We start from the raw sequence: 27,212 nt of genomic DNA on the forward strand, positions 1-27,212 counted from the left end.
AATCCTTTGTGTCTTACCTCTTTTTTTCCTCAATCTAACTAGAGGTTTATCAATTTATTAATCATTTCAAAGAACTAGCTTCTGGTTTTATTGACTTTTCTCTATTGGTTTCCTATTGATTTTGTTCTTTATTTCCATCCACTGCTTGCTTTGAATTTAATGCATTCTTCTTTTTTCCAGCTTCTAAAGATGGAAGCTTATTTGAAACATGTTTTTCTTTTTAAAATATAAACATTTAATGCTATAAATGGTGCTAGAGAAGACTCTTGAGAGTCAGGTAGACTGCAGGGAGATCACAATAGTAAATCCTAGAGGGAACTAATCCTGAATATTTATTGGAGGGACTGATGCTGAACCTTAAACTCCAGTACTCTGACCACCTGATGTGAAGAGCCGACTCATAAGAAAAGACCCTGATGCTGGGAACGAGTGAGGGTAGGAGGAGAAGGGGACGACAGAGGGTGAGATGGTTGGATGGCACCACTGACTCGATGGACATGAGCATGAGTAAACTCCAGGAGATGGTGAAGGACAGGGAAGCCTGGTGTGCTGCATCCACGGGGTCACAGAGAGTCAGACACGACTGAGCGACTGAACTGCAATGCTGTAACCCCTCCGAGCCCTGTTTCAGCCGCGTGTCCCAAGGTTTTAGATTCTGCTTCAGTTTGCATTCAGTTTAAGTATTCTATGATTTTTTTCTTTGACCCAGGCACCCTTTTAACTTAATTTTCCTGTGTTCGGAGATTTTCCAGATACCATTCTGATTGTGACTTCTTTTAATTCCTTTATGATCGAAGGACATGCTTTATATGCCTCAAGTCAATGCTGCGAGAGAAAAGAGGACCCAGAACAAGCAACAACCTCGCCCTTGCGCGGTTGCTTCTCTCAGTTTGACTTTCCTCCTCAGTCTGTGGTTTGTTTTCCTTTTGCTTTTCAAGTCTCCAGGTAGCTGCTTTTTGTATGTTTTCAAACTTGTTAGTCATCTTTCATGGTAGAGAGGGCTATAGTGCACTTACTCCATCTTGACTGGGACCAGAAATATGTTACTGATGCTCTTTGTGGGAATCCGTTTCTCAGTGGTCCAGGATCAGAAAACCTACGTCGTGTTGGGGGCCTTGTCCGTTAATTCTCAGCGCTCCCGTAGCCTTGCTTTTTGTTTTGTGGAGTGCTGGTGTTTCTGCAGAGCAGACTCGGTTCTGTGGAATCTCTCCCACTCCTCAGACCTTTCTCCTCGCCTTTCCAGTGAAACTCTCTTGCCTGATGGCTTCTGTGTTGCTTCATCCAGTCGGTCTTTATCTTCATCTTGATTCCTCAGCACATGCAGTTCTTCTCTTCTTGAAACATTTTTTCTGCTTGGCCTTTGAGACAGTCCCTCTGGGTTCCTGCTCACCTCCGTGGCTGCTGCTTCTCATCCTCTTTATTGGTCCCTCTCAACGCCCAGCCTCCAGACCTTAGAGCCCCTCAGACATCCGTTTTCCTCTGCACTGAGTCCCTGCGTGATCTCATCCATCCCCAGAATCTGCAGTTCCACCCATTCTTTAGGGCTCCCCAGGTGGCGCTAGTGGTAAAGAGTCCGCCTGACAATGCAGGAGACACGGGTGGGTTCGATCCCTGGGTCAGAAGATCCCCTGGAGGAGGAAGTGTCAACCCACTCCAGTATTCCTGCCTGGAGAATCCCATGGACAGAGGAACCTCACGGGCTGTGGTCCACGGGGTCACAAAGCATCAGACGCGACTGAAGCAACTGATTCTCAATTACAGCTCCAGCTCAGGCAACTGTAAACTCTGCCTCAAGACCTCCTCCTGTGTGTCTGGTAGACATCTCAGACTTCCATCATGTCCAAAATCAAGTTCCCCATTTCCTCCCTATCCCAACCTGTTCCTTCCATAGGCTTCATCTTAGTGAACGCAGACATCATTCTTCTGGCTTTTGGGGTAAAAATCTTGGCATTGCACTTTATTCCTCATCTTGTCTCCCATTCTGTCATATCCATCTTTCTTAAATACACCCAGACTCAGACCACTTCTCGCCTTCTCGGCAGTTCCCAGCTTAGTGCAGGCCGCCGTCACCTTTCACATCTTTCCTCCTCCTGCTTCTCCTCTCGCCCTCATGGTCTGTGCTTCACATGAGCCCAGTTGTCCTTCTTACAGCCCAAGTCAGATAATATTCATTCCCCAAATCAAACCCTTGGTGGTTTCTCTTAGCTCGAAGCGTAATACAGACACCCCCTGAAGGCCCCATCCGAGATCAGCACCCTTCCCCTTGCTCACCATGTCCCCCACTGGCTTCTGGGCTGCTCTTAGATCACAGCTGGCAGTTTTTGCCCCGGGGCCTTTGCACTTGCTGTTTCTTTCGCTTGGAATGCTTTCCCAGGTAATCAACATGCCTCATTCTCTCGCTGAATTCGTTTCTCTGCACAGCTGTCACTCTGTAAAGAGGCCCTGTTTAGAATAACGCCAGGCCTCTGTGCCCCTTACACTCCCTGTTGCTTTTACCAGATTTTCTTTTTCTTTATTGTGCTAATCCCTCCTGGCATGCATGACACATTTGATCAGGTGCCATGATCTGACAGTCTTTCTCTGTAGACTGTAAGCTCTAGGAGGGCCAGAACCCTTTCAGAATGATCTGCATCCATAATGCTCAGTAGGGGTTTGTTTTGTACAATAGGTGACTCAGTAAAATGCTTTTGAACGTGTACATTTTAGTCTCTGTCCTGGGGATGGGCTCCTTGGAGCCATTCAGACTTTCTTCCTTCAGTCATGGTCCAGGAGGCGGATGGCCCCTTGCTCCCCATCCTCAAGTTCCCAGGTCAGGGCAGCTGGGCCACCCACCTGGAGGCCCCTAAGTGAGCAACTCGATCAACCATCGCAGTGGACGTTAGCCTGCCCGCATCTGCTGTGATTCCAAATGCCGAGGCGGGCGCCAGGGGCGAGGAAGCGGTTACCAGTTGCCCCGCTCTTGAGGTGCAGAGAAGTCGGTGCTACAGCCTGCGTCCCGGAAGTCATCCAGGTGCCCATTTCCCCATCACTCTGGGTCCCAGCAGGCAAGGGAGGAGACCGGCGCCTTGCTTCCGTCTTGCTCCTTCTCTCCACTCTCCCCCATCTGTTGTTAGAGCTAATTCAAGGAAGCCTAATCATGGCCCCAAGGCTAGTGACAGCGGGCGGCTGCTGGCCAGGGCCAGGTGGCGGCTGCCACGCTCTGTAGCGGCAGGTTGACACAGCTGCTGCTCAGAAACGGAAGCAGGCGCAGCGCTGGTGGAGTGGCGGCTCCGGGGTGTGGCCTCGGGCGGAACTGCCCCCGGGCGTGTCTCTCACGCGAGACACCCACGTGCATCCTTGGTACCAAGGCTGCTGAGCGTGTGACGGTTTGCCTTCTGCCAGGGGGATTCCATGTATCTTTCATTGTCTCCACACCCACTGGGTTTGCTTCTTAGTTTTTACTTAGAGTAAAAGCCACTCTTTTTACTGTATGGATGTGAGAGTTTTGACAAATGCATGCAGTTGTGTACCCACCACTACAGTCAGAATAGAACATCGCCCTCCAGGGCCTCCCTGCCCCTTGGGGTCAGCCCGTCTCCACCTCTGGCTGCTGACAGCCACTGGTTTGTTTTGTCTTTACAGCTTTGCCTTTTCCAGAACGTCGTGTGAATGGGAGCCCCTCCAGCACGCACCTCTTGAGTCTGACTTCTTTCATCCGGCTTCATCATCTCTCGAGTCTGACTTCTTTCATCTGGCTTCATGCGTTTGAGAATTGCTCATGTTGCTGTGTTTTTCACTTATCCCTTTTTACTGCTGAGCGTTAATCTATCGAATGGAGATTTGTCTGTACCTCTCCAGTTGATACTTAGGTTGTTTCTACACTTGAGTGATTATGAGTGAAGCTTCTAAAAACGTGTACATGTGTTTCAGATTGTTGATATTTGATCATTTTTGATGGACTCACATGACTGTTTTGCCTCTTTCAACCTAAACTTCAACCTTGCAGCTCTCGATAGATAAGAGAGCGTCTGCTGCAGAGGTGGTCGCCAGTTGTTATTGTCATCGTCATATTCCTCTTGCTGCTCCTGTTGTTTCACTGTTACTATCGAGGGCGGTGGCCCCTGCAGCTGAAGCTTCGTCTTCCACGTGTCCTCAGTCAGGCAGCCAAAGTCCGCCAAGTCCATCCTGTGTGACCAGCTTCTTAGGAGTCTGCAGAATGTGAGCGGGCCTGGGGGGGCAGAAGTGCCCACTTGGTGTGGGCGAGAGCACCAAGTGCAGGAGGAGGAGCTTGGTGGGAAGCGGGGCGAGTGGATCGGCTGGACGTCCCAGGTGGGGCCTGGTAGGTGGACTTTGTAGAATGGGAGTTTGGGAAGAACCTTCCAGGTGCAGGTTTCAGCTTGTTCAAAGGCCTGGAAGGTGAGCAGAGCAGATGAATTCAGGGGAGCCTGAGGTTTGACTGGGGTGGAGAAGCCAGTGGCGGCCTAGAGTTGGTTCATAACCACCCCTGTCCTCTCCCTCCACAGGTGGCCCGTGAGCAGACCTCCCCCCCACCTCTGCCATGTCTGCGAGAAGCATCATCATCGACCATGGCTCTGCCTTTCTGAAGGCTGGCTTGTCGGGCTGGAATGAGCCCCAGCTGGTCTTGCCCAGTGTCGTGAACTACATCCCCTGCCAGGAGAACCCGGGCCCCAGCTATGCCCGGCGGCGTGTGAGTCTCGGCATCGACATCTGCCGACCCGACACCTTCAGCTATCCCGTGCAGCGGGGCCGCGTCATCAACTGGGAGGGTGTGGAGCACATCTGGTCATTTATCCTGCAGAGGCACCGGCTGGAGCATGAGGACTTGCCTGTGATCATCACAGAGAGCCCCCTGAGGGAGCCTGCGGACCGCCAGAAGACCCTGGAGGTGAGGTCTTCTCGGGCTGCCCCTCCAGGGAGCGGGCCTGACACTGTCCAGACCTGCAGGGGCACAGGAGCTCCGCCTTCTAAAGCACTGACGGAGTCTGACTGCGCCCCGCGGGTGTGCCCGGCGCTCGTGTTAGGTGAGAGGGGCTCACAGAGCCGCTCCCGGAGGAGGAGGCACGGCAGGCCAATGCTCTCATGAACAGGGTGCTGTCGGGGGGGGCGGGACGCGGGGTACTCATGGGCTCCATAAATGTTCACAGAGCATCTTCCAGTCCTCAAAGAGCTTATGTTCTGCAGGAAGACTTGACTGTGAACAAGTTAACAAAAATCCCAGGTAGTAATCAGTTCTAAAACTACAATGCAATGGGGTAAAAACTGACTGAGGGGAAGAACGGGAGCCCCTTTGAAAATGGTGATCAGGGAGGCCTTCTCTGGGAGGCTGGAGCCCAGCAAAGCAGGGACGGTGGTGACAGGGAGACGGGCCGGATCTCACAGGTCTGGTAGGCTGTGGGATGTGGTTGGATTTACTCTAAATCAAGGGTTGGAAAACTATAGCCAGTTGGCCAAGTGTGGCTTACCATCTGTCTTTATGAGTAAAGATTTGTTGACACATAGCCACGCCTGCTCATTTACATATCACCTGTGGCTGCTTTCACCCCATAGCAGCAGAACTGAGTCTTTGGAAAGAGACCGCAGCTCATGAAGCCTAGAAGATACTTAGGTTGTAGGTCTGCTAGATACAGTTCTATCTAGATTGCAATTTCCCATCAACAGCAGATGTTTCAGTGTATCAAATATTGCATAGGATATAAAGTGAAGTGAAAGTGAAGTCGCCCAGTCGTGTCCAACTCTTTGCGACCCCGTGGACTATACCCTACCAGGGTTCTCCATCCAGGGGATTTTCCAGGCAAGAGTACTGGAGTGGGCTGCCATTTCCTTCTCCAGAGGATCTTCCTGACCCAGGGATTGAACCCAGGTCTCCTGTGTTGTAGGCAGACGCTTTACCATCTGAGCCAGCAGAGAAGTCCTGGGATATAGTGAAGCATTATTTGTTGTCCGTCGGAAATTCAGATTTAATTGGGCCTCTTGTATTTTTATTTGGTACATCTGACACCCTGAACCATTTATAGGAAATGTTCACCAACCTCTGCTTTGAGTGAATATGGAGCTCCCGGAGGGCTTTAAGTGGGGTGAGGGGTCGCATTTGATTTTTATTTGGAAAAGGGGACCTTGGCTTCTGTATGGGGAATGGATAGTAAGGGGACAACAGTCTGAGCATATGAACGGGTGGAACGCCCTCCCACTGAGGCGAGAAGATGGGCCTGCAAAGGTGGCCAAGTGTCCAGAGGCTCCAGAGTGGGGCTGTTAGAGCCTCTCTGCGTCTGTGGTGTCAGAGCGCTGGGGACGCAGCCAGTGCTGGGCAGGTGGGGAGGAGGGGGTGGGGTGCTCTGTAAAGACCGAGGGGGTGGCAGGCAGGGGAGAATCAGCCGGGAACGCGCCGAGCGCCGAAGGTCAGAGCTCCAGCTTTGTCTTGGTGTTTGGAAAGTATTTATCTTAAAAGACAGGCTTCAGCGTGTCAGGAGGTGAGTGTGTCTCCCTCCCCTGCCCCCTTCCCTCCTTGCTGCCCCACCTTTCAGGAGGCCGTGTCTGTGTGCAGCACGGGTTTCTGCTCTCATCTCTTCTTTCTTCTTAAAAAAAAAAAAAAAAATGGTCCAGGGGCTTCCCGGCTGGCTCGGTGGTGAAGAATCCACCTGCCAATGCAGGAGACGCGGGTTCGACTTCCGGTCCAGGAAGGTCCCACGTGCCGTGGAGCAGCTAAGCCCGAGCTCCACAGGCCTGAGCCTGAGCTCGGGGCCCGGGAGCCGCAACCCCCGAGCCCACAGGCCGCAGCCGGGGAGCAGAGAGGCTGCCGCAGTGGGGCCTGCGCTCTGCCCCTGGCGGGCAGCCCGGCCACCGCAGCCAGAGAAGAGCCTGTGCAGCCGCAGAGACCCAGCACGGCCAGAGACAGAGACAGCTCAGGCCGCACCTCCAGCCCTTGGCCTGGTCCCGGCTTGTGCCGCGCTGCTCACACGACCCGCTGCCTCAGCGCCTGTGTTCACACGCTGAGGCACTTCCCACCCCTCCGCCGAACGGCCCTCTGAAAGGCCATCGTCAAGCAAGCTCCCGAGGGCCAGCCTGGCTCTTTCTGATCCCCCAGAACCCTCCCTGAGTCCCCCCCCCAGAACCCTCCCTGAGTCCCCCCGGCGTGAGCCGCAGGGGACTGGCCGGTCCCTGGAGGACCTGTGTCTGTGCCGACTTGAGCTTTGCCTGGCATGGTCCTGGGGAAACACAGATGAGGGCGTTCTGGGGAGAGCATGCTGAGCGTCTGTCTTCTCCCCTCCTGCAGATCATGTTCGAGTTGCTGGGTGTGCCGTCCGTCCTCCTGGCCGACCAGCGGGAGATGTCGCTGTACGCGTCTGGCCTGCTGACGGGCGTGGTGGTGGACTCGGGCTGTGGCCTGACCCGCGTGCAGCCCTTCCACCTGGGCCGCCCGCTGTGGCCCGGGGCGAAGACGCTGGAGTTCGCGGGCCAGGACCTCTCGGCCTATCTCTTCAAGAGCCTCTTCAAGGAAGCTTACAATCGCCACAACCTGTTCCAGCTGGACACCGTGGCCAGCACCCAGATGTATAAGTGCTACGTGCCACTGAATCTGGGGGAGGAGCTGGAGTTCTATCAGAGCCTGCCGCACAGCGCCGACAGGAGCAACAGCTACCAGCTCCCAGACGGCACCCCCGTGGAGCTGACCGCCATGCAGCGGCTGGCCCCCGAGATGTTCTTCAGCCCCCAGGTGTTCAACCTGCAGGGGCCCAGCCTCCCCCAGGCCGTCGTGGAGTCCATCGAGGCCTGTGAGCCCAGCCTGCGCCCGCTGCTCACCTCCCACGTGGTGCCCTGCGGGGGAAACACCCTCTACCCGGGCTTCACCACGCGTCTCTACCAGCTGGTGGCCAGCCATTTCTCCTCCACCAGGGCCTCCGTGTTTGCGGGTTCCAACAGGCACTTCAGCGTCTGGCTGGGAGCGTCCGTCGTGGCTCACCTGTCGACTTACAAGTCCGAGTGGTTGACCAAGGAGGAGTACAGTGAGCGCTTCAGGATGTGACCAGCGGCCTGCTCCCGCGGCCCAGCTCCCCTCCGACGGGCGTGGGTGGGCTCATCCCAGCGAGAGGCTGGGCTGGGGTGGGGTTAGCTGGCTTCAGGATGTGACCAGTGGTCTGCTCCTGCGGCCCAGCTCCCCTCCGACGGGCGTGGGTGGGCTCATCCCAGCGAGAGGCTGGGCTGGGGTGGGGTTAGCTGGCTTCAGGATGTGACCAGCGGCCTGCTCCCGCACGGGCGTGGGTGGGCTCATCCCAGCGAGAGGCTGGGCTGGGGTGGGGTTAGCTGGCTTTGGAATTCAAAGGTCATGGGAGATTTTTCTAGGTTCTAGGGTTTTATCTTGCTTCAAGAGTGGGATCCACCCCATAGGAGGACAGGGTACCACCCTGGAAACCCTTTGGGGGGGCTGGTCTGTCACTGGGATGGAGCGGCTAGCTGCCATCTCCACGCTTAACAGTTGCTTGTTTTTTCCTGGCATTTCTCTTGGCGGTCCCATTCTTTTGATTGAGTAGGTTTTAATGGGGGCAGGCAAGGGAGAATTATTTTTGAATAGGGGATAGGGTGGGTGGGGATGGGAGAGTTGAAGTTTGTAGACCTACCCCTCCTTCCAGCTGAGTGGGGGTTGGTGCAGGAAGCCTGGCGCGCCCTTCCTGCCCTTGGGCCCCTGGCCGGGGACTTGTTTTCCATGTGCAAATAAATACCTTGTTTGGAAGTGCTGGCTTCTGTGGTCATGGATGGGGCAGGGTGGGCAGTCCCTTTGGGGGGACCCAAGGAGTGTGAGCACGTGAGTGTCGGGGTGGGGCCCGGGCCGCCCGTGGGGGCTTCGCGGGCCTGAGAGCAGTGATTCCCCGGAGCCCAGTGGGCGAGGGCCTGGAGCACCCTTCTCTGACGGCTGTGTCCTCCCCACTCATTCTGGATGTCCTGGTGCTCTGCGGAAGTTGGCGTTCCTGTTTATATAATGTTTATTCAGTCAATACTGGAGAACCTACCATGTGCCTGGTGTTCTGCTGGGCACTGGGGACTTCAGGATGAAAAGACGCATGAGGTTTCTGGTTCAGGAGGTTGTCATCTCCTGCAGGGACACACGTGACAGGTACTGGCATGCGTGGGGATGCTGAGGGCTTGCTTCCAGCTTGCTCTGAGAAAGCGAATGTTGTGATACAGCCCTTGAATGTTTTGGTTTCCCACTGCGTATAAAAGGCTTCCCCTGGTGGTTCAGATGGTAAAGAATCTACCGGCAATATAGGAGACCCGAGTTCAATCCCTGGGTTGGGACGGTCCCCTCGAGGAGGCCTTGGCCACCCACTCCAGCATTCTTGCCTGGAGAATCCCATGGCCAGAGGAGCCTGGTGGGCTACAGTCCATGAGGTTGCAAAGAGTCAGACATGACTGAGTGACTAAACGACATCAGCAGCGCATGTGAAAGTTACGTTTATACTGCAGGCTATTCAGTGTGAAGTATCATTATATCCAAAATACATACACAACTTAATTTAAAACTACTTGATTGCTGGGACTTCCTGGTGGCCCAGTGGTTGAAAGTCCACCTTGCGATGCAGGGGATGTGGGTCGATCCCCGTCAGGAACGTAAGATCCCACGTTCCTCGGGGCTGCTCAGCGCGCACTGCCGCAGAAGCCGCTGCCTGCCACCGTGGCGGGGCCGCGCCGCGGCTGAGAGCCGGCGCCGCCGAAACAAGAAAAGCGTTGCACTGCTAATACGTGCCCTTACCTGAGCCCTCAACATACTGCGGTAGTAACGTCACATATCGCTGACCACACATCACCGTTACAAACGCAGTAATAATGGTGAGAAAGTCTGAAAGGTGGTGAGACTTGCCAGACTGTGGTCCAGGGTGAGCAAACACTGGTGAAAACGGCCACCTTAGACTCGCTCAGGGCAGGGCTGCCGCGGACCCTCAGTTTGTTAAAAAAAACAAACGCAGTTATTTGTGAAGCCAGGAAAATGAGGTGTGTCTGTCAGGAAATCTGGTTTAGGTGCTGATGAATGAAACGGATTAAGTGTTCGAGGTCACATGGTCCGGGTGTGGCAGGACGCCTGGTTCCAATGGGGCGGCCGGGCTGGAGGTTTCTGGGGACTGGGTGGCTGTGCCCCCCGCTCCGCAACACGCTGTGGGGTCGTCCTTGGGGTTAGGACCACGTGACCACACACAGGTGCCAGCCAGTTCAGCGTGTGCCCGTGCCTGCTCCTTACAGTTGCCCTGTGAGCCCCGGGATGCAGGGGCCCTGATGGGGGAGGGGAGCGCGGCAGGGGGGCGGAGGGGGGAGTCTCCTGCCTGAGCCCACCAGCCTGCCCGGCCCGGGACGCCAGGAGGAACCTGCTGTGTTCAGCACTGCGGTCTGGGGATGGTCACAGCGGCTTTTTGCTTATTCTAATGATAGAGAGAAAGGAATCCTAGCTTACTATTTATTTAAGGTAGAAAGCAGGAGGACAAGGGGATGACAGAGGATGAGCTGGTTGGAGGGCATCACCGACCGATGGACATGAGCTTGAGCATACTCCGGGAGGCGGTGGAGGACAGGGAGGCCTGGTGTGCTGAAGGCCGTGGGGCCGCAGAGTCAGGCACGACTGAGCGGCTGAAAAACAACAGCAGCAAAAAACAACTTTCCCCTCGTGAACAGAGGTGGGCTTCACGTCAGATCTGGGCTCTCAGCGCTCTGGTGTGGCTGCTTCCGGAGGGAGACTGGTCCCCCCATGCTTCGTTCCCATCTGCCCCTCGACATCAGGGAACCAAAAGGATGGGGCGGGCTGACGCCCAGGGCACCCTGGTGGTCCCGGAATTTGTTGTTCAGCCAGTCAGTCATGTTCAGCTCTTTGCGATCCCGTGGACTGCAGCGCGCCAGGCCTCCCTGTCCTTCACTATCTCCAGGAGCTTGCTCAAACTCATGTCCATCGAGTCGGTGATGCCATCCAACCATCTTGTCCTCTGTCGCCCCCTTCTCCTTCTGCCCTCAATCTTTCCCAGCATCAGGGTCTTTTCCAATAAGTCCAGTGAATCAGGCTGCCAAAGTATTGGAGTTCCAGCTTTAGCATAAATCCTTCCAATGTGTATTCAGGGTTGATTTCCTTTAGGATTGACTGGTTTGATCTCTTTGCTGTCCAAGGGACTCTTCAAGAGTTCCAGGAATAGGAGGAGGTGAGTCAAACTCGCCTCATCTTTGACACATGAACCGCTTTCTCTCATCCACATCCTTAGCCCTGAACCTTAGCCGTCAGTGGTTCCCAGAGGCAGAAGTGGGGCCTCAAATGCCCCATGGTCTTGGAGTCAGACTTGAGTAACAGGCTGGCCCTGCTAGTGATGAAGCTACCTTGGGCTTCTGCATCTTCTCTGAGTCAATCAGGTGAACAGTAGGAGTAGAACGTCCTCCTCTCCAAGGTTTGGGGTTGAGGATGAACCAAAACAATGGGTGAGAAGTCACACTGAAAATGAGAAAGTGCATTGAAATATATTCTTTAAAATTTACAAGTTGTTGTTTCTCTCCTATTAATCAGGAGTATTAATAGCAACAGCAGTCACTATGCCTTGTCAGGCATTGTGGTGAGTGCTTTACAAAAGGAATTGCATTTAATCCTTGCATACACACTGTGAAATAAGTGATGTTTGACCTACTGAACTTCAGACATACTAAGCACCTCAAGTTCACACACATGCTAAAGCTAATAATGAACTGCCAGTTAGGAATGGATTCAGCATTCCTGGAGGAAAACGAGACTAAAAGTGGCTGAAACATATTGGGATGTTTCTTTTTTTTCCATCTCAGGTAGCAAGTAGGCAGTCCAGTGGAACAGTGGCATGTCTGTATAGTCAGGGACTCTTCCACTTTTAGTTGCCTTGTGGTCACAAAATAGCTGCAGCAGCTCCTGGTATCACACCCACCATCCATACAGGAAAAGGTAGGTTGAAAAGAGTGTGACATTTATAGGAAAGTGTCATTCAGCCAATTTCACAGTCTTCAGCATGTGTCCCTTGGCAGAAGAGGGATTTGAATCTATGTCTATCCATACTAGGGCCCATATTGTTGTCCACAGTTTCAGACTACCTTCCCAATTTTCTGGGCCTTGTTGGACCCCCTGACCTGAGAGATGGAGATGTGTGATTTTTCCAGGCTTGAGTGAAAGCTGCTTTTGAATTGAAATCAAGGTGTTGGCATATCAGGCAATAATCTCTGTGCTCCAAACTGGCTTATTTGTGTACTCTTGGCAGAAGGGGGGAAATGCAGAAATGAGTATGAGAGAAAAGAGTTTGTTGGAGAAGAGCTGGGAAGGGGTATTTTTTATTCCTTGTGTAGCTCTGGGCAACTGTCATCAGAACTCTCTTTCTCATTTTATTCTGAATGTAACATTTAACCTTTCTGTTCAAGCATCAAATCTGGCTGCCTGGTGTATAATTATGAACTTTTCTTTGCTTTCTCTCCCCTCCCCCCACCCTGAAAGCTTTTAAAACTCCCTTGCTGGGTACCATCTCTCTCCTTCGACTGCCCAATTAAATTAAAAATAGCACCTCCGTGGGGCTGTGCGGGACCATCAACCTAACGTAGGCCTGGTAGGGCAGTGAGTGGTGCCCAGGAAATGCCTGCCGGCTCGGGCACGGCCTGGCAGCCGCTCAGAGCTGGGGGAAGCTTATCCTCTGTGAGGGGTCTGGGGCTGCCTGCCAGGGCAGCCAGGTGCAGGGGAGCGGGAGGCAGGGTCTTGGCAACGGCAGAAGGGGCTGGGTGGGGCTGGCAGAGGGGACAAAGGGAAGAGCCCCCGGGGGGCCGTTCACAGCTGTGAGGCTTCAGTCGTGCCAGTTTATATTGCCAGTTTCTGTTGGGGCTTGGCACCCTTGTACTTGGGTTTGGGTGGGATTTGGATGCCCAAGTTTCCTGAGATAACCCCGATAGAAGCTTTAGGTTCTGTTGATACAGAAAACAAAGTCAGTGTTAACACTCAGTACCTTCCTGGTGGCTCAGATGAAGAATCTGCCTACAAGGCAGGAGACCTGAGTTCAGTCCTTGGGTGGAGAAGATCCCCTGGAGAAGGGAAATGGCAACCCACTCCAGTATTCTTGCTTGGAGAACCCCGTGCACAGAGGAGCCTGGTGGGCTACAGTCCATAGGGTTGCAAAGAGTCAGACACGACTGAAGCGACTTAGCACGTGTGCATGCATCCCCTCCTGGCCCTGGAAGAGATGTTCAGTGTCTCTCCCACCTCTTGGCCCCCTTTCCCTGGAGAGGAAGATGATGGAATGGATAAGGGGTCAGACTCTGAAGCCGAACTGTCTGGATTAAGGTTGTTGCTGCGTTGCTTTCTAGCTCTGTTGCCTTGAAGGAAATTACATAACCTCCTGTGCCTCAGTTTTCCCATCTGAAAAATTGACCCAATAAAGACATCTACCTCAGTGTGGTTTTGCTGATTACCGGATGGTTTTGATGAGTTAACATATGTAAAACACTTAGAAAGTGCCAGACCCAAAAAGTTAGCTATTATTATATCTGTATTCACCAACCCATATTGAACAAGTCCTGAGGCAAAAAGACCCTGACTTTTCTGTTGATTTTAACTTGGTCACATGCAAGGTAGAGATACAAAACATCAGAAAATGGCTACTTTACCTCCAGGGCATTAAAGGGTAATTGAGTGCTGGAGCAGATTCACATTCCATACACAAAGGTGTCACAGGGATGGAGAGAAGCTGGCTGCAGGGAGTGGCAGGAAGTGGTTCTTGAGATGACTTTCACCAGAGGAGCAGTACTTAGCACAAGCTCTCCCTTCTGTTTGGAATGCCTGTCCCTGCTATCAATAGCATAGCAGCTTTTGACCTAGAGAAAACGCTGGCTTAAAACTCAGCTTTCAAAAAATGAAGATCATGGCATCCAGTCCCATCACTTTGTGGCAATAGATGGGGAAATGTGGATACAGTGTCAGATTTCATTTTCTTGGGCTCCACAATCAATGCGGATGGTGACTGCAGCCATGAAATTAAAACATGCTTTCTCCTTGGAAGAAAAGCTATGACAGACCTAGACAGTGTATTAAAAAGCAGAGACATCACTTTGCTGACAAGGTCCATCTAGTCAAAGCTATGGTTTTTCCAGCAGTGATGTATGGATGTGAAAGTTGGACCATGAAGAAGGCTGAGCACTGAAGAATTGATACCTTTGAACTGTGTGTTGGAGAAGACTCTTGAGAATCCCTTGGACTGCAAGGAGATCAAACCATTCAATTCTTAAGAAAATCCACCCTGAATATTCATTGGAAGGACTGATGCTGAAGCTGAAACTCCAATGCTTTGGCCACCTGATGCGAAGAACTGACTCATTGGAAAAGACCCTGATGCTGGGAAAGATTGAGGGCAGGAGGAGAAGGGGATGACAGAGGATGAGATGGTTGGATGGCATCACCGACTCAATGGATATGAGTTTGAGCAAGCTCTGGGAGATGGTGAAGGACAGGGAAGCCTGGTGTGCTTGTTTATGGACTTGCTGAGAGTCAGACGTGACTTAGCAACTGAACAGTGAACAGCGACCATAAAGTGTGGGATTAAATAGACGGAATATTTAGAATGGCTAGAGAATGAGAGCTGTGGGGAGTGGGGCGAAATGAAGGTGGAGGTTGGTAGGGCCAGCTCTTGAAGGACGTTGAGTGTCACACCAAGGAGTGAATAATTCATCCCGAGGGTGATGGGGAGGCCTATCCGAATTGGAAGCAGAGTCATGACATCACCTGAAGAGCTGGAACTCTGGGAATAGCCTGGAGAATGGCCCAGAGAGGGATCTGAGCAGAGCAATACTATAGATGATGAAAATGTGTATTCCATTAGACTCTAGGATAAACTTTGTCCAGGATGCTTTAGAGTGGGAATTTGGTATTGACAATACCTGGGGTTGTGGGTTTAGGGGACCAAAAAGCATCTTCCTGTCATCTGGCTGAGGTCTAGTTGTTGTCAGTTATAGAGCAACTTATCCTGGATGATGACTGGAGAGGCAGCCCCCAGTGTGGGGCGTGGGGAGAGTCATCTCCAAGGAAATGAATTCAGGTTGAGAACAAGACATGCCCTGTACTAACTGAGACCGGAGCTTGGCTCCAGGGGCTTTTTCAGCACTGTGAATGCCGGACAGCTCCCTGGCCTCTCACTTTCCACCTCATTCATGGTCTCCTCTTCCGGAGAACCAATCCCTGCTGAGAAAGAAGGAACGTAGCTGTGTTTTCCTAAGAGTTCTGGTCAGAGTCAGGCAGACTTGACTTGTTCTCAGGGGAACAGAGTCTCTGTTCCCCACTTGGCTGCTGAGTCTCCTGGGACAAAGGACAGCCCCCCACTTTGGTTCTGTGGCCTCCACTCTAGGGAGGGGATGATAGTACCCACCTCACTGGGCTGATATGGGCTTTAAGTTATTTATTCATTCAGTGAATAATTTATTAGCCATGTACTTCGTGGTGAGCCTTTTCTTAGATTGAAGAATGTTTCTGAAGCGGCTTAACACAGCGCCTGGCACATAGTAGGTGCTCGTTAAGGGTTAATTTTCTGCCTGAGTTGTTCATCTGTAACGAAGAGCCAGGATCAAAGGCTCCAAGCGCAACCAACCACATTACAGGCGTCACAGAGCATACCCCAAAAGCTCACGTGCTGCGGGCAAACTTCTTTTTTCACCCTGTCCTTTTGATGAACTTTTCCAGTAAGGTGTTATGATCTTGATATATAACCACTCTCAGGGCTCTTTGGAGCTTTAAAGCGGCCCTAAAATCAGAGTGTGAGAGGTGGGTCCAAACTCTTCTTAAATAAGATAGAATTCATTGGAATCTTTTGCCTAAATTCAGGCCACTTCTGACTGCCAGTTCTGTGGCCAACCCCTCGACTTTCACCTCTGTCCCTGGGAGAAAATGATGCTTAACACAAGAACGCGGGTGGGGTTGAAGATACAGGCTCATTCAATTCATTCATTGAACCCCAGCTGGATGGTTCATGCTGCTTGGGACATAGAGGACAGACCTGGACCCCACCGCCCAGGATTCGATAAGGGGTGGACAGGCAGCGTAGCCAGAACCATCTCCTCTAACCCTGACTGCGGGAGTCACTGCTTGGCCAGCAAACCAGGCTCCTGGAGCAGGTGGGGGAGCCCAGCAGCACCCTTCCTGCTGGAGACATTCGGCTGGGGGAAGGAGTTGGCCGTAATCCGTGTTTAATTTCTCTGGGGCCTCCATTATAAATTCCATAACTCCACCAGTCAAAACATGACTAATTCCTGGGACTGCAGCCCCCACCAGGGAGTAGAAAGCCCGGCGCTGTTTTGCTGCCTTTTATCACCACTAATAAAGGCTTGGCAGTCAGAATTTAGCGGCTGTGGGTGGTTTTCTTATGCATGTGAGTTCCTCCCCCTCCCCCCACAGGATTGCTCAAGAATAAATGCTTGCTGGGCTAGTTTTCTACCAGCTTGTAATATTCCCAGCCTGAAAAGCTGTGGGTCTGGGGGAAGTTTGCAGAGAAGGGGCCGCAGTGCTCAGGGTTAATTGGGTCTTCAGTGATTCTGACAAGGGCAGGATGCTGTGTGATTTACAGAGAAAAGAACGGGCTTGTTGAAAGTAAACAGGGCAAAATTGCAGGTGTGACGCTTCCCCTGCTGGCGCGCTCCGTCACCCAGCCAGCGTCACAGCCCGGGAGAGTGGGCCGTGCTGCCCTGGGCCCGCGGCTTCAGCTTCCTGAGCGTCAAGCTCCTTATCTGTGAAATGCTGCAGACACGCAGTCAGCCCTGTCTGTCCTGCAAGGCTTGCGTGAGTATGCACTTAGTGAAGTGCCTGGCCCCTCGGAAGAAAGCCAACTAAGCAAGGTTGGGGGGAAAAAATCCCCCACGGTCATGCCATTTTATCTAACACCTTAGTCATTATATATTCATTAAAAATGTTCCCCGAGGGCCTTGCTAAGGTATTAGTTTGTTGTCTTTGCAATAGGCAACCAACTTGGCTTTCATCTCTAAACATAGAGCATGTTTCCAACCTGCTCGGCCCCCCACCTGGAGTTAAGGTGGTCTCTGTAGGTGGGAAATGGTTGGTGGGTGGAGCTTTGCTGCGGGGACCCGGGGGCACGTGGATGGAGGGTGTGCGTGTTGGGAGCTGGCCCTGCCTCAGAGGAGAAGGCTGAGACTGCTGGTTGTTGTTCAGGTGCTCAGTCGTGTCCGACTCTGCGACCCCGTGGACTGCAGCACACCAGGCCTCCCTGTCCTTCACCGATTCCTGGAGTTTACTCAGACTCGTGTCCATTGAGTCGGTGATGCCATCCAACCATCTCATCCTCTGTCGTCCCCTTCTCCTCACGCCTTCAATCTTTCCCAGCATCAGGGTCTTTGCGAATGTCAGTTCTTCGCATCAGGTGGCCAAAGTACTGGAGCTTCAGCTTCAGCATCAGTCCTTCCAATGAATATTCGGGACTGATCTTTAGGATGGACTGGTTTGATCTTGCAGTCCAAGGGACTCTCAAGAGTCTTCTCCAGGGGCCCGGGGCTAATGATGGTGTGATGATGAGAGGTGGGCCTGGGTGGTGAGCTCTGGGAGGGGCCTTCCGGGGAACGAGGGCCAATCAGCGAGGAATTGTAAGGGCCGAGAGAGCAGTTAGAGAGACCTGGGCTCCAGCTCGGCTGCTGTCATTTTCTGGCAGTACTGAAACCGCACCGCAGCTTGGACGGAACTCGACCCCAGCCAGAACTCAGACTGGGACTTGAGCACCAGCCCCTGACTTAGGCAGGGACTCGACTCCACTGCCCTTTGACTGCGAGTGCTTACCTGGTGCCAGGACTGAAGCTCAGAGAGAATTCAGCGTGGGGCTGGGAGGTGAGGAGTGAGTTTATCAGCACAGGAAGTTTGTGAGAGATTCAAGTGGGCAGGCACGGGAGCGCAGCCCCGAGAACAAGGAGAACTACGTTTTCATATCAAAGAAAAAGTGAGGCGGGGAGAAGACCACCCTCTTCCTCAGCCCGAGGCAGACGTCAGGTCTTTTGTTAGTTCCTCCTTTGACCCTCCAAGGTCGAACTGGGACTGTCATGGTGCTATTTACTTCATATGTTCATCAGCGAAAGGGCAGTAGCATTAAATAAAATATGGTAATCAATCTCAGGTTTCAGGATCAAGTCCCCTTTTACCTAGTTTTTTCCCTTCCCCTGTATCTCTGTCCTGACTACATACGGAAAGTCTGCTTTTCAAGGACCATTAACTCCCTGACCTCTCGAAACAAGACCCAGGCCCTCATCTACTGTCTTGTGCTTTAACTGATCAGGCTTCGTGGCTTGAGTGTGCCTGGACCTTGGATGCAACTGGGCTTCCTTCAAGGTGGTATAGATTGTTGCTAGGTGACTGGATTCTTTTCTTCAGTAGTTACTAGCTTACAACGGTCTCTCAAACTCCCTTAAAATTCCCACTCTGTCTTTAATCCCCTAGTGGGACTCCTAAACTACTTAATTATCCCACCGTACCCCTCTGAGTGTGACCTTAGGCTGATTCTCAGTATCTCTGAGCTTCACCCTCCTTCTCTGGGAAATGGGGATTGTAATATTACCTACCTTATGGCGGATAGAGTTGCGCGAGCTACTGCAAGCAAAGTGCTTAGCACAGTGCCTGGCACATAGTAAACGTGCAGTGAATGTTGGTTGCTCTTATTATTGCTGTGATTGTGATGGTGGTAAATTATTACGTTTCTTTGCAGCTGGTCTAATGGGGGAGTCACTGGCATGAACAGCCACTGTTGTGGTTCTGGGGTGATTGGCCATGCCAGGGGCCGTGGGTTCTCTTTCCAGGTGTGGTTGGACCCCCTGCGAAGGATCAGTCCCCCACGCTTTGCCCAGCGCATCTTAGACCAGCCTTAGCAGAGCTGGTCTTGAACTTGCCCTGAGGTGGTTAATAGCTTTAACGTGAAAAGCCTCTTTTCTTCTAGCTTCTGGGGGATTAGGGTGAAGAAGGAGAATGTTAGTGTCAGCCACGGGTGCCTCTAGGCAAAACTGTTGACCTGGGGGCCAGGACCTTGAAATCCAGATTCACCTTGGATGAGCCCGAGTAGCAATAAATAATCTTCCTGTTGTCTTTGCTTTCAAACACATCCAGAAGCAGTCACGTCTCACCTGCTCTGCAGCTGCCGCGGCGGGCCTTCCTCTCTCCCCTGGGTTCCGGCGCGGGCCCCCAGCCTGCCTGAGCGTTTCCAGCGTTGCCCCCTACGCATGCGGTGGCCAAGGCCTGTTAAACGTGATGTCACATCGCTCTCTGCTTGGAAAGGCCTCCCTGCTGAAAGCTGGCCACTGGCTTGCATCTCCCTCGGAGTAAAAGCCGCAGTACCCGCGGTGTCTGTGAGTCCCGCTGGAGGCGCGCGGACCCCTCGCCCCCTCCCGCCCTGCCCCCCGGTGGGGCCCCCCCGGCCGTCCTCGACTTTGTCTGGTGAGCTGTGGCCCCGACCTTTGCACCCCGCTGTTCCCTCTGCCTGGAGCATCTTCCCCAGACATCTGCTAGCTCCTTCCCTTGCTTCTTCAACTACCCAAGTACCACCTTGCTAGAGAGGCTTCCCTGGCCCCCGCACCCCACCTGAAACACTGGCAGGCCCCACACCCCGTTCTTGCCTCTCGCTGCCTTGCTTTTGACATTTGTCTCCCCGCTAGAAAGTGAGCTTCATGAATGCAGGGCCTCGTACTGTGCTCACTGCTGAAGCCCCAGTGCCTAGAGCCGTGCCCGTGCACCCCCAGTGAATGTTTGTTGAATGAATGAATGATCACATCATCCTTCCTTGAGAGCAGTTGTGCCGTCTACAGAGAATGGGCGGTTCAGTTCAGTTCAGTCGCTCAGTCGTGTCTGACTCTTTGCGACCCCATGGACTGCAGCACGCCGGGCCTCCCTGTCCATCACCAACTTCCAGACCTTGCTCAAACTCATGTCCGTCGACTCAGTGATGCCATCCAACCGTCTCATTCACTCTTCTCCAGTAGCGTATTGGGCCCCTCCCCACCTGGGGAGTTCATCTTTCAGTGTCCTATCTTTTTGCCTTTTTATACTGGTCATGGGGTTCTCAAGGCAAGAATGCTGAAGTGGTTTGCCATTCCTTTCCCCAGTGGACCATGTTTGGTCAGAACTCTCCACCATGACCCGTCCATCTTGGGTGGCCCTACACGGCATGGCTCATGGTTTCACAGTTAGACAGGCTGCGGTTCGTGTGGTCAGTTTGGTTCGTTTTCTGTGGAGAGTGGGCAGCCACTGCCTTCTCCCCTGCACCAAGCAGGAGTGTGCGGCTCCAAATACCAGCAGGTGTATTCGGATGAGCTGGTCACAGTTTTCTGCCATGAGTTAAACACTGGTGTGATCTTGTGGGTACATTTATTGAACTGACTTTTGAAGAGGTTTGAAAGCCTCTTACCAGCAGGATTGTGTATTTAGGTAGCTGCCTGACAGACCTTTCTGTAATAAGATATGGGTTTGATTATAGAGATGAAGAAATCCAAAGAAGTGACAGGATACCCTCAAGATTACCTCCTTATTAGTAGCAGCATGCGTGCATGCTAAGTTGCTTCAGTCATGTCTGACTCTTGGCAACTATGGACTGTAGCCCAGAACAAGGGCTAAATCAGGTCATCTCATTTAGCCACCCTCATATACTGGGCTTTCCAGATGGCGCTAGTGGTAAAGAACCCGCCTGCCCATGCAGGAGGCATAAGAGATGCGGGTTCCATCCCTGGGTTGGGATGATCCCTGGAGGAGGGCATGGAAACCCACTGCAGTATTCTTACCTGGAGAATCCCATGGACAGAGGAGCCTGGCGGGGTACAGTCCATGGGGTTGCAAAGAGTCAGACATGACCGAAGCGACTTAGCATGCATGCGTATCCATTTACTGAGCACCTACTAAGTCTTAAGCTCTGAAGATTCACAGATGGATGGCTCCTGTCCATGAAGGGCTCACTGTCTAGACCCTCAGTCTTACCACCTAAGCCTCCCATCCCAAATCACATCATTTAAAGCTCTGTCAACCTTCCTCCCAAATGCTGGAGTATTTCAAGCACACCCTCCATCTAAACGTTTCCACCACCTTCCGCCGTCACTGCCCCGACGACTCCTGCTCATTTTCCATTTCCCTTCCAATTCAGTCTGGCTCAAAACACCATCCCTGGACTTCCATGGTGGTCCAGCAGTTAGCAATCCTTCCAATGTAGGGTTCGAGCTCTGGTCAGGGAACTAAGATCCCACATTCTTTGGGGCCCCTAAGCCCGCCTGCCCACGTGCTCTGGAGCTCGGGCGCCACAACTAAAGAGAAGCCCACAGGCCACAAAGAAGGACCCGCATGCCTCAGCAAGCACGCCCCCGCATGCTGCAGTTAAGACCCAGCACGGCCAGAGATGATAAACAAAGGCGCCGTTCCCGGCCCAGCTCAGTCTGCGCCTGGCCCTTGCAGGCCATGAGTTGGGGCGAGGCCGGTCCTTCTCGGGTATGCGTGGGAGGCTGAGTGCTGTATCTCTCAACTTGACCGTGGCTACTGGAAATGCGTCTCCCAGTCGAGGGGCAACAGAACAGCTCTGTGGAGAGCCCCGAGTCTGTGTTGTTACGTGGGAAACCCAGCCACAAGTCTGGGCTCACGGTGAGCCTCGGGGTTCTCGTCTATAAATGAGGATGAGGAAACGCTCCATCATTACTGGGAGGTAGGGAGAGTCACAGTGTGTGAGGGGTCCATCACGGCTCCTGGCCTGTTGAGAGTGGGCAGTGCAAAGCCCGTGGGGGCTGGTGGACGGCGTGCTTCCTGGAGCCCAAAGGCCGGGTTCAAATCCTGCCTTTGTGGCTCTCCAGCGTGTTGACCTTGGAGGAGTCACTTGGCCTGTCTCTGCCTCATTTACAGGCTGCAGTGGACGTCTGCCCAAACGCTGGTGGGAGTCCCTGAGAGTCTGTGGGTGTCTTGTAATAAACCCGTTAATGGCTTACGGAAAAGACTGGAATCTTATAGAAAAAGAAAATAGGAGCAGCTCCCTGATTTACAAATGGGGAAACTGAGGTCCAGGGAGGCAGAACAGAGACCCTGCCGTCTCTCAGTCCCGAGTCGCTGTGTCTGCTGTCCCCCGGGGCTGGCCGCGCCCCGGGACCCTGTGACACTTCTGAGAGCTTGTCCCTGGGGCGGGGCTGGAGTCAGCCTCGTGCTCCACGGCTTCATTCCCCCCAAATGAGAAAAAATGCCTTGGATACGCTTTGTTTCACAGCCACCCCTCATCTGCAAACCCTGTAATTCTCCGAGAGAAAGGAGGGGGGAAAAATGCCGACGTAGTCTGCCCGACTCCTGGGCCAAGATTTAGTGATGGGAACTGTAGTGAGGTCTCGCATTACTGAGCCTTCATTACTTTTACAAAATATGTTCCGGTGGGTTCACCCGCAGCTATAAAGCGCTGTTGTAAATAATTAAACTCCGCTTGTCAAGGGGGCCGATGGGGGGCTGGAGAAACCGCGACTTCAAGGAGCAGGGGGCCGGCGGAGGGGAGGTCGGGACCCATGGGCTGTCTGCTCCCTGTGACCTTGAACAGCACTTTCCTCCGTCTGAGCCCCAGCTCCCCAGGTGCTGATGCGGAGGTCGGAGCAGGTGGTCTCCAAAGCCCCTGCCGGCTCTGACAGTCAGCGATACTCTGTTCCACCGATCATGCCTTTTGGGGAGGGCGGTTCTATGCATCCTTCCATTAATCCAAGTTCTGGGCGCGCTGTCAGACCCCTGGAGAGCAAGTGGGCATGGCACACGCAGTCTCAGCTCATGGTTCAGTGGAGAAAGACCTCCAGGAAACTGATCACAACACTAGGATAAGCCAGGGCAGGGGAGAGCCCCAGAAGGCTTCCTGGAGGAGGTGCTCTTGGACTTGCCCTGAGACGATGGGTCGGAGTTAGACAAAGGGGGGCTTTTGAGGAAGGGATCGTCCCGTGCAAGGGTGCAGAGGAGGACCTAAAAATTAGTAGGCTGGTGGCCAATTCTGTCAAGGGCAAAGGTGGCCTGGGAGTGTTGGTGGGTGATAGGAGCTGATCTGGTGGTCTTGAATGTCAGGCTGAGGGATGTGCTTTATCACAAAGGCAATGGGGCTTCCACAGGTCTGTGCCTCCACCTCGGCAGAGCAGTTAGGGTCAGGTACCCTCACCCCCTGCCCATCCGCCCCATTTACTCCTCCACTTCGGCAAAGCAGAGTTAGGATCAGGTACCCTCGCCCCCGCCAATCCCCCCAGTTTACTCCTTCCTTGGATTTGGTGGAGTGTAGTCACTTTTTCTGGAGGAGGGCTTGGCAAGCACTCGAGTATTCTTGCCTGGAGAGTCCCATGGACAGAGGAGCCTGGTGGGCTACAGTCCATGGGGTCGCAGAATCACACACACACACACACACACACACACACACACACACACACTCGCTTTTTCAGGCTGCTTGACAAAATATCATAGCCTGGGGGCTTAAACAGCAGGAGTTTCTCCGCTCACGGGTCCTGGAGGCTGGGCGCCCCAGGCTGGGCGGGGGCAGGGCTGGTGTCCAAGGCCCCCCGACTCGCAGGCGGCACCGTCTCTGCGCCTCACACGGTCTCTGCTCCGCCCATCCCGGTGTCTCTCTGTGTCCCAGTTTCCTCTTCTCACAGGTACCCCCGTCAGAGTGGGCCAAGGACTCACTGACCGCATCTAACAGGGTCACTCCCGCCTGCAGCTGGTCCCTGGGGTTCCCGCCATCCTCCACCCACGTTGCAGTCCCCGGCTGCCTTGTGCGGGGGCCTCCTTGCTCCTCCAGGGACCTTTCTGATCTGCCCTCCCCCTGCGCCCCGCGATGCCCGCATCGGCCACTGAGAGACTCTGTGCTGGACCCACACCGGGCCTTAGGTGGCCCCCCCGCCCGCACCGTCGTCTTGACGATTTCCGAATCGCTCCTCCCCGTTGTGCTCCTACCATCCAAGCACCCGGGGGTCTCACATCAAACTCTCTTGCCGAAGATCCCCCTCCCTGGGCTTGAGGGAAGGACGGGCACCCCACCTTCTCTTGGTAGGGGCGGAGCCCTCAGAATTCCAACAGCTCTTCCCCGCCCCCCTAATCTCCAGCCCCCTCGGTCTTTCCACCCCCTTCTAAGCCGGAGGTGGGAGCGCAGGGCGGCGGGGCCAGTTCCCACCACCTTCTGTGTAAACCCTGCTTGGCTGCCTCATGCCTCATCTCAGATGCGGGTGTGCTTGGCATTTGCTACCTGTTGTTTTTGAACCTCATCCCAAATGGAGACCCAAATAGTTCCGTTTTCACATCCGTTTAACATACCCTCAGACATACCATGAGCATTCCCACCCCAGGACCTTTGCATGCACTGTGCTGTTTCCTCTTCCCCTGCCTAAACACCCTGTCCCCAAACCCCTGCGTGGCTGAGGCCTCGTATACCAGCCTCAAATGTCTCCCCTCGTCATCACGTCCCCCTCCCCAGCTGGTCACACTGTCAGATCACCGTGCTCTTTCCCTCTGGAGAATGCGTATCTTGTGAATTGCCTGTCTTCAGGCCACACCCTCTTCCTGCACTGACTTGCCACATTCGCTCCATGAGACTTCGTCGGTTTTGTTCACTCATCCCAGAGGTGACGGTGGTGCCTGGCACAAAGCTGACACTCAGTAAGAGTATGTTTGGGTGATCTTTCCCCTTCCTCTGACCAGTCAGCGCGGGGGGTCTGCAATCTGGCCCGTAGGGTGTGATCAGGGCCTGGAGACATCTCGGAGGGTCCAGGTAACGGGGACTGCAGAGCTCCGTCCATCCGTTTGATGTCGATGGCAAAGGCGAGTCAGTGCTCAGAGCGGCTCGAGCCAGCCTGTCCAGCTCTTGCTGGGTCCTCTTCTACCCTGGATGAGTCAGGAGCTGGACCACAGATGCTCAGACTCCAGGCAGGAACCCTCGGGCCCGGGGAGGTGTCAGCGAATATTGAAACAGGAGGAAGCGGGGGACTGAGGAGTCAGTGTGCTGCTGACCAGCCCCTGCCCAGGTGGGGGCCATGCAAGGCCCCCCTGTCACTGGGAGTGGAAGGGGGCCCAGCTGTGAGCTGGCTTGCCTGGGGCGGGGAAAGTGGAGCTCCCCGCAGGGGAGAACCAGCCTTCACAGCAGGCGGCCCAATGGGAGAGGCTGATCAGACTAGGGATGGGTGGGCAGGAGACAGGGGTGTAGAAAGATCTCCGGGGCAGGGGGCAGTCGGGCAGAGAAAGCCAGTCTAGCCAAGGGAGGAGAAGATGGAGATCCGCTTCCTCAGGGCTATGGCCCTGGTCTCAGCTTTCCTTGGCTCCAGGCCGCGTGGGGAGAGTGGCCTGGTGGCCTGGGACGCGGGACCCAGCCTAAAGCTCACAGGCATTGCCGCTACTCCTAACCGTAATGAGATTAGAGTTTTAAACAAGGCTGTTTGCTTGGTGGGCAGTGGTGCAGCTGAGCAGCCGTTCGTGGCGCGTCCGCTGTGTGCTCGCTGCTGTGCCAGCCACCAGAGGTGACGGGCATGCGCCTCCCCAGGGTGCGGGCAGACACCTCCAGGCACACTGCCAGCCCTCACCTGGGCGTCAGTGTTCCAGCGGGGGCGGCGGCTGGTGGACGGGCGGCTTCCTCGCCCGTCCGTGAGGGGCGGCAGTCCTGAGTGTGCCCCATGCAGTCTCCCGGAGGGCCCCGGTGGGGTGGGGCCCGTTTCTCCCGGGGAAGTGCTCAGCGCTCACCTTCGTGGCCTCCCTTCCCCCTTCCTCTCCCTTCTGACCCCCTTGCTGGGCACGTTGTGTCCTGGGATCACCTCCTTCATAAGTGACCTGCACCCAAGTCCTTGTCTGCTTTGGACGGAACCCCTGAGAAAGAAAGGTGGTTGGGAGAGTAGGAGAAGATGGAGTCTTCTGTTTTTCTTACGGCGGAATCGCAAGTTCAGAGAGGTGAAGCAGCTTCGCCTGTGTCACCCGGCCAGGAGGGGAGGAGCCTGGCTCAGAACCCAGGCCTGTTCTGTCCACAAGGTCCAGATGCTAATCTGGAGAGCAGAAAGTACAGCTGGCACTCTGGAGCCTCGCTAGCCTCTTGCTTGTGGGGCAGCAAAAGGTCCCTGGGCTTGGCTTCCAGAAGATTCTGCAAGGGGCAGAATTCAAAAGAGATACTGAAAGTGAAAGTGATAGTTGCTCAGTCTGTCTGACTCTGTGACCCCGTGGACTGTAGCCCACCAGGCTCCTCCGTCCCTGGGATTCTCCAGGCAAGAATATCGGCGTGGGTTGCCATTCCCTTCTCTGGGGCATCTTCCCGACCCAGGGATTGAACGAGCTCTCCTGCACTGCAGGCAGACTCTTTCCTTTCTGAGCCCCCAAGAGACCCCGTGGACCCCAGATTCAGGGGCTGAGAGGCTAACGCTGTGTGTGTTAAAATGAGGAGAGTCAAGGGCCCGGGTGTCGAGCCACGGCCAGGGGCAGGGGCGGCAGCTGTGGGGTCGGAGAGGGAGGGCCACGCAGCAGGAGCCCTGCAGGTGGGGATGTGGAGTTAAACGCCGACAAGGCGGGAGGGTGAGCGAGGAGGCCCGGCCCTCCCCCGCACAGATGGCGCAATTAGGAGGTTGGACAGATTCTCTGCTCAAGACGCCACTGGGGGAAACGAAACAGTTCTGCGGGGGGTCTTTTCTCTATTTTAAAAGCAGCCGGCAGTGTGTAATTCCTTCAAGTAAATTGTGTATTTAAGTGCTCAGGGCGGAGATGCAGCCGCGGCACTGGCTTCTCTGTGGAAATTAGAAAGATGCGGGGCCCTTGTCTCGGGCGCTCCCACGGGGGGCGGCGGGGGCAGATGGCACCCCTTGTATTGTCTCCCAAGGCAGCGGGGGTCCGCCCCGTGCCCCCTTCTGAGATGACTGTGCCTGACCCCCCGGCAGAGGACAGTCTCCCCAGGACTCCTCAGGGCTCAGACCGCCCCCACTGCCCCTGTGTCTGCGCCAAATGGCAGGACACCAAGCGTTTGTGGAAGTCCGGGAGGGTGGGGGCCCCATCGACAGAAGAAGGCCTCCCCGGGGCATTTATTTTTTTATTTTTATTTTTTATTAGTTGGAGGCTAATTACTTCACAGTATTGTAGTGGTTTTTGTCATACATTGACATGAATCAGCCATGGATTTACATGTGTTCCCCATCCCGATCCCCCCTCCCACCTCCCTCTCTACCAGATCCCTCTGGGTCTTCCCAGTGCACCAGGCCCGAGCACTTGTCTCATGCATCCAACCTGGGCTGGT

The 27,212-nt window shown here is 54.1% G+C and overlaps 1 protein-coding gene across 4 annotated transcripts in view; it reads left to right on the forward strand.

Moving 5' to 3' along the window:
• The window catches only part of ACTL8 (actin like 8), a 72,234-nt gene extending 63,509 nt beyond the window's left edge, over nt 1-8,725 (forward strand). For 2 of the 4 annotated variants that reach the window (XM_020899249.2, XM_020899255.2), the window contains exons 2-3: nt 4,503-4,885; nt 7,271-8,725. In XM_020899249.2, the coding sequence (XP_020754908.2) occupies nt 4,538-4,885; nt 7,271-8,020 (1,098 nt within the window). In that variant the 5' untranslated portion in view covers nt 4,503-4,537 and the 3' untranslated portion in view covers nt 8,021-8,725. Of the gene's footprint in view, nt 1-3,621; nt 4,198-4,502; nt 4,886-7,270 lie in introns of all 4 variants that reach the window. The other 2 variants (XM_020899250.2, XM_070458439.1) reach the window with 2 other exon arrangements.
• The last annotated feature ends 18,487 nt before the right edge of the window (nt 8,726-27,212 follow it).

This window comes from Odocoileus virginianus, chromosome 30, assembly GCF_023699985.2.
Source record: "Odocoileus virginianus isolate 20LAN1187 ecotype Illinois chromosome 30, Ovbor_1.2, whole genome shotgun sequence".
Lineage (NCBI taxonomy): Eukaryota > Metazoa > Chordata > Mammalia > Artiodactyla > Cervidae > Odocoileus > Odocoileus virginianus.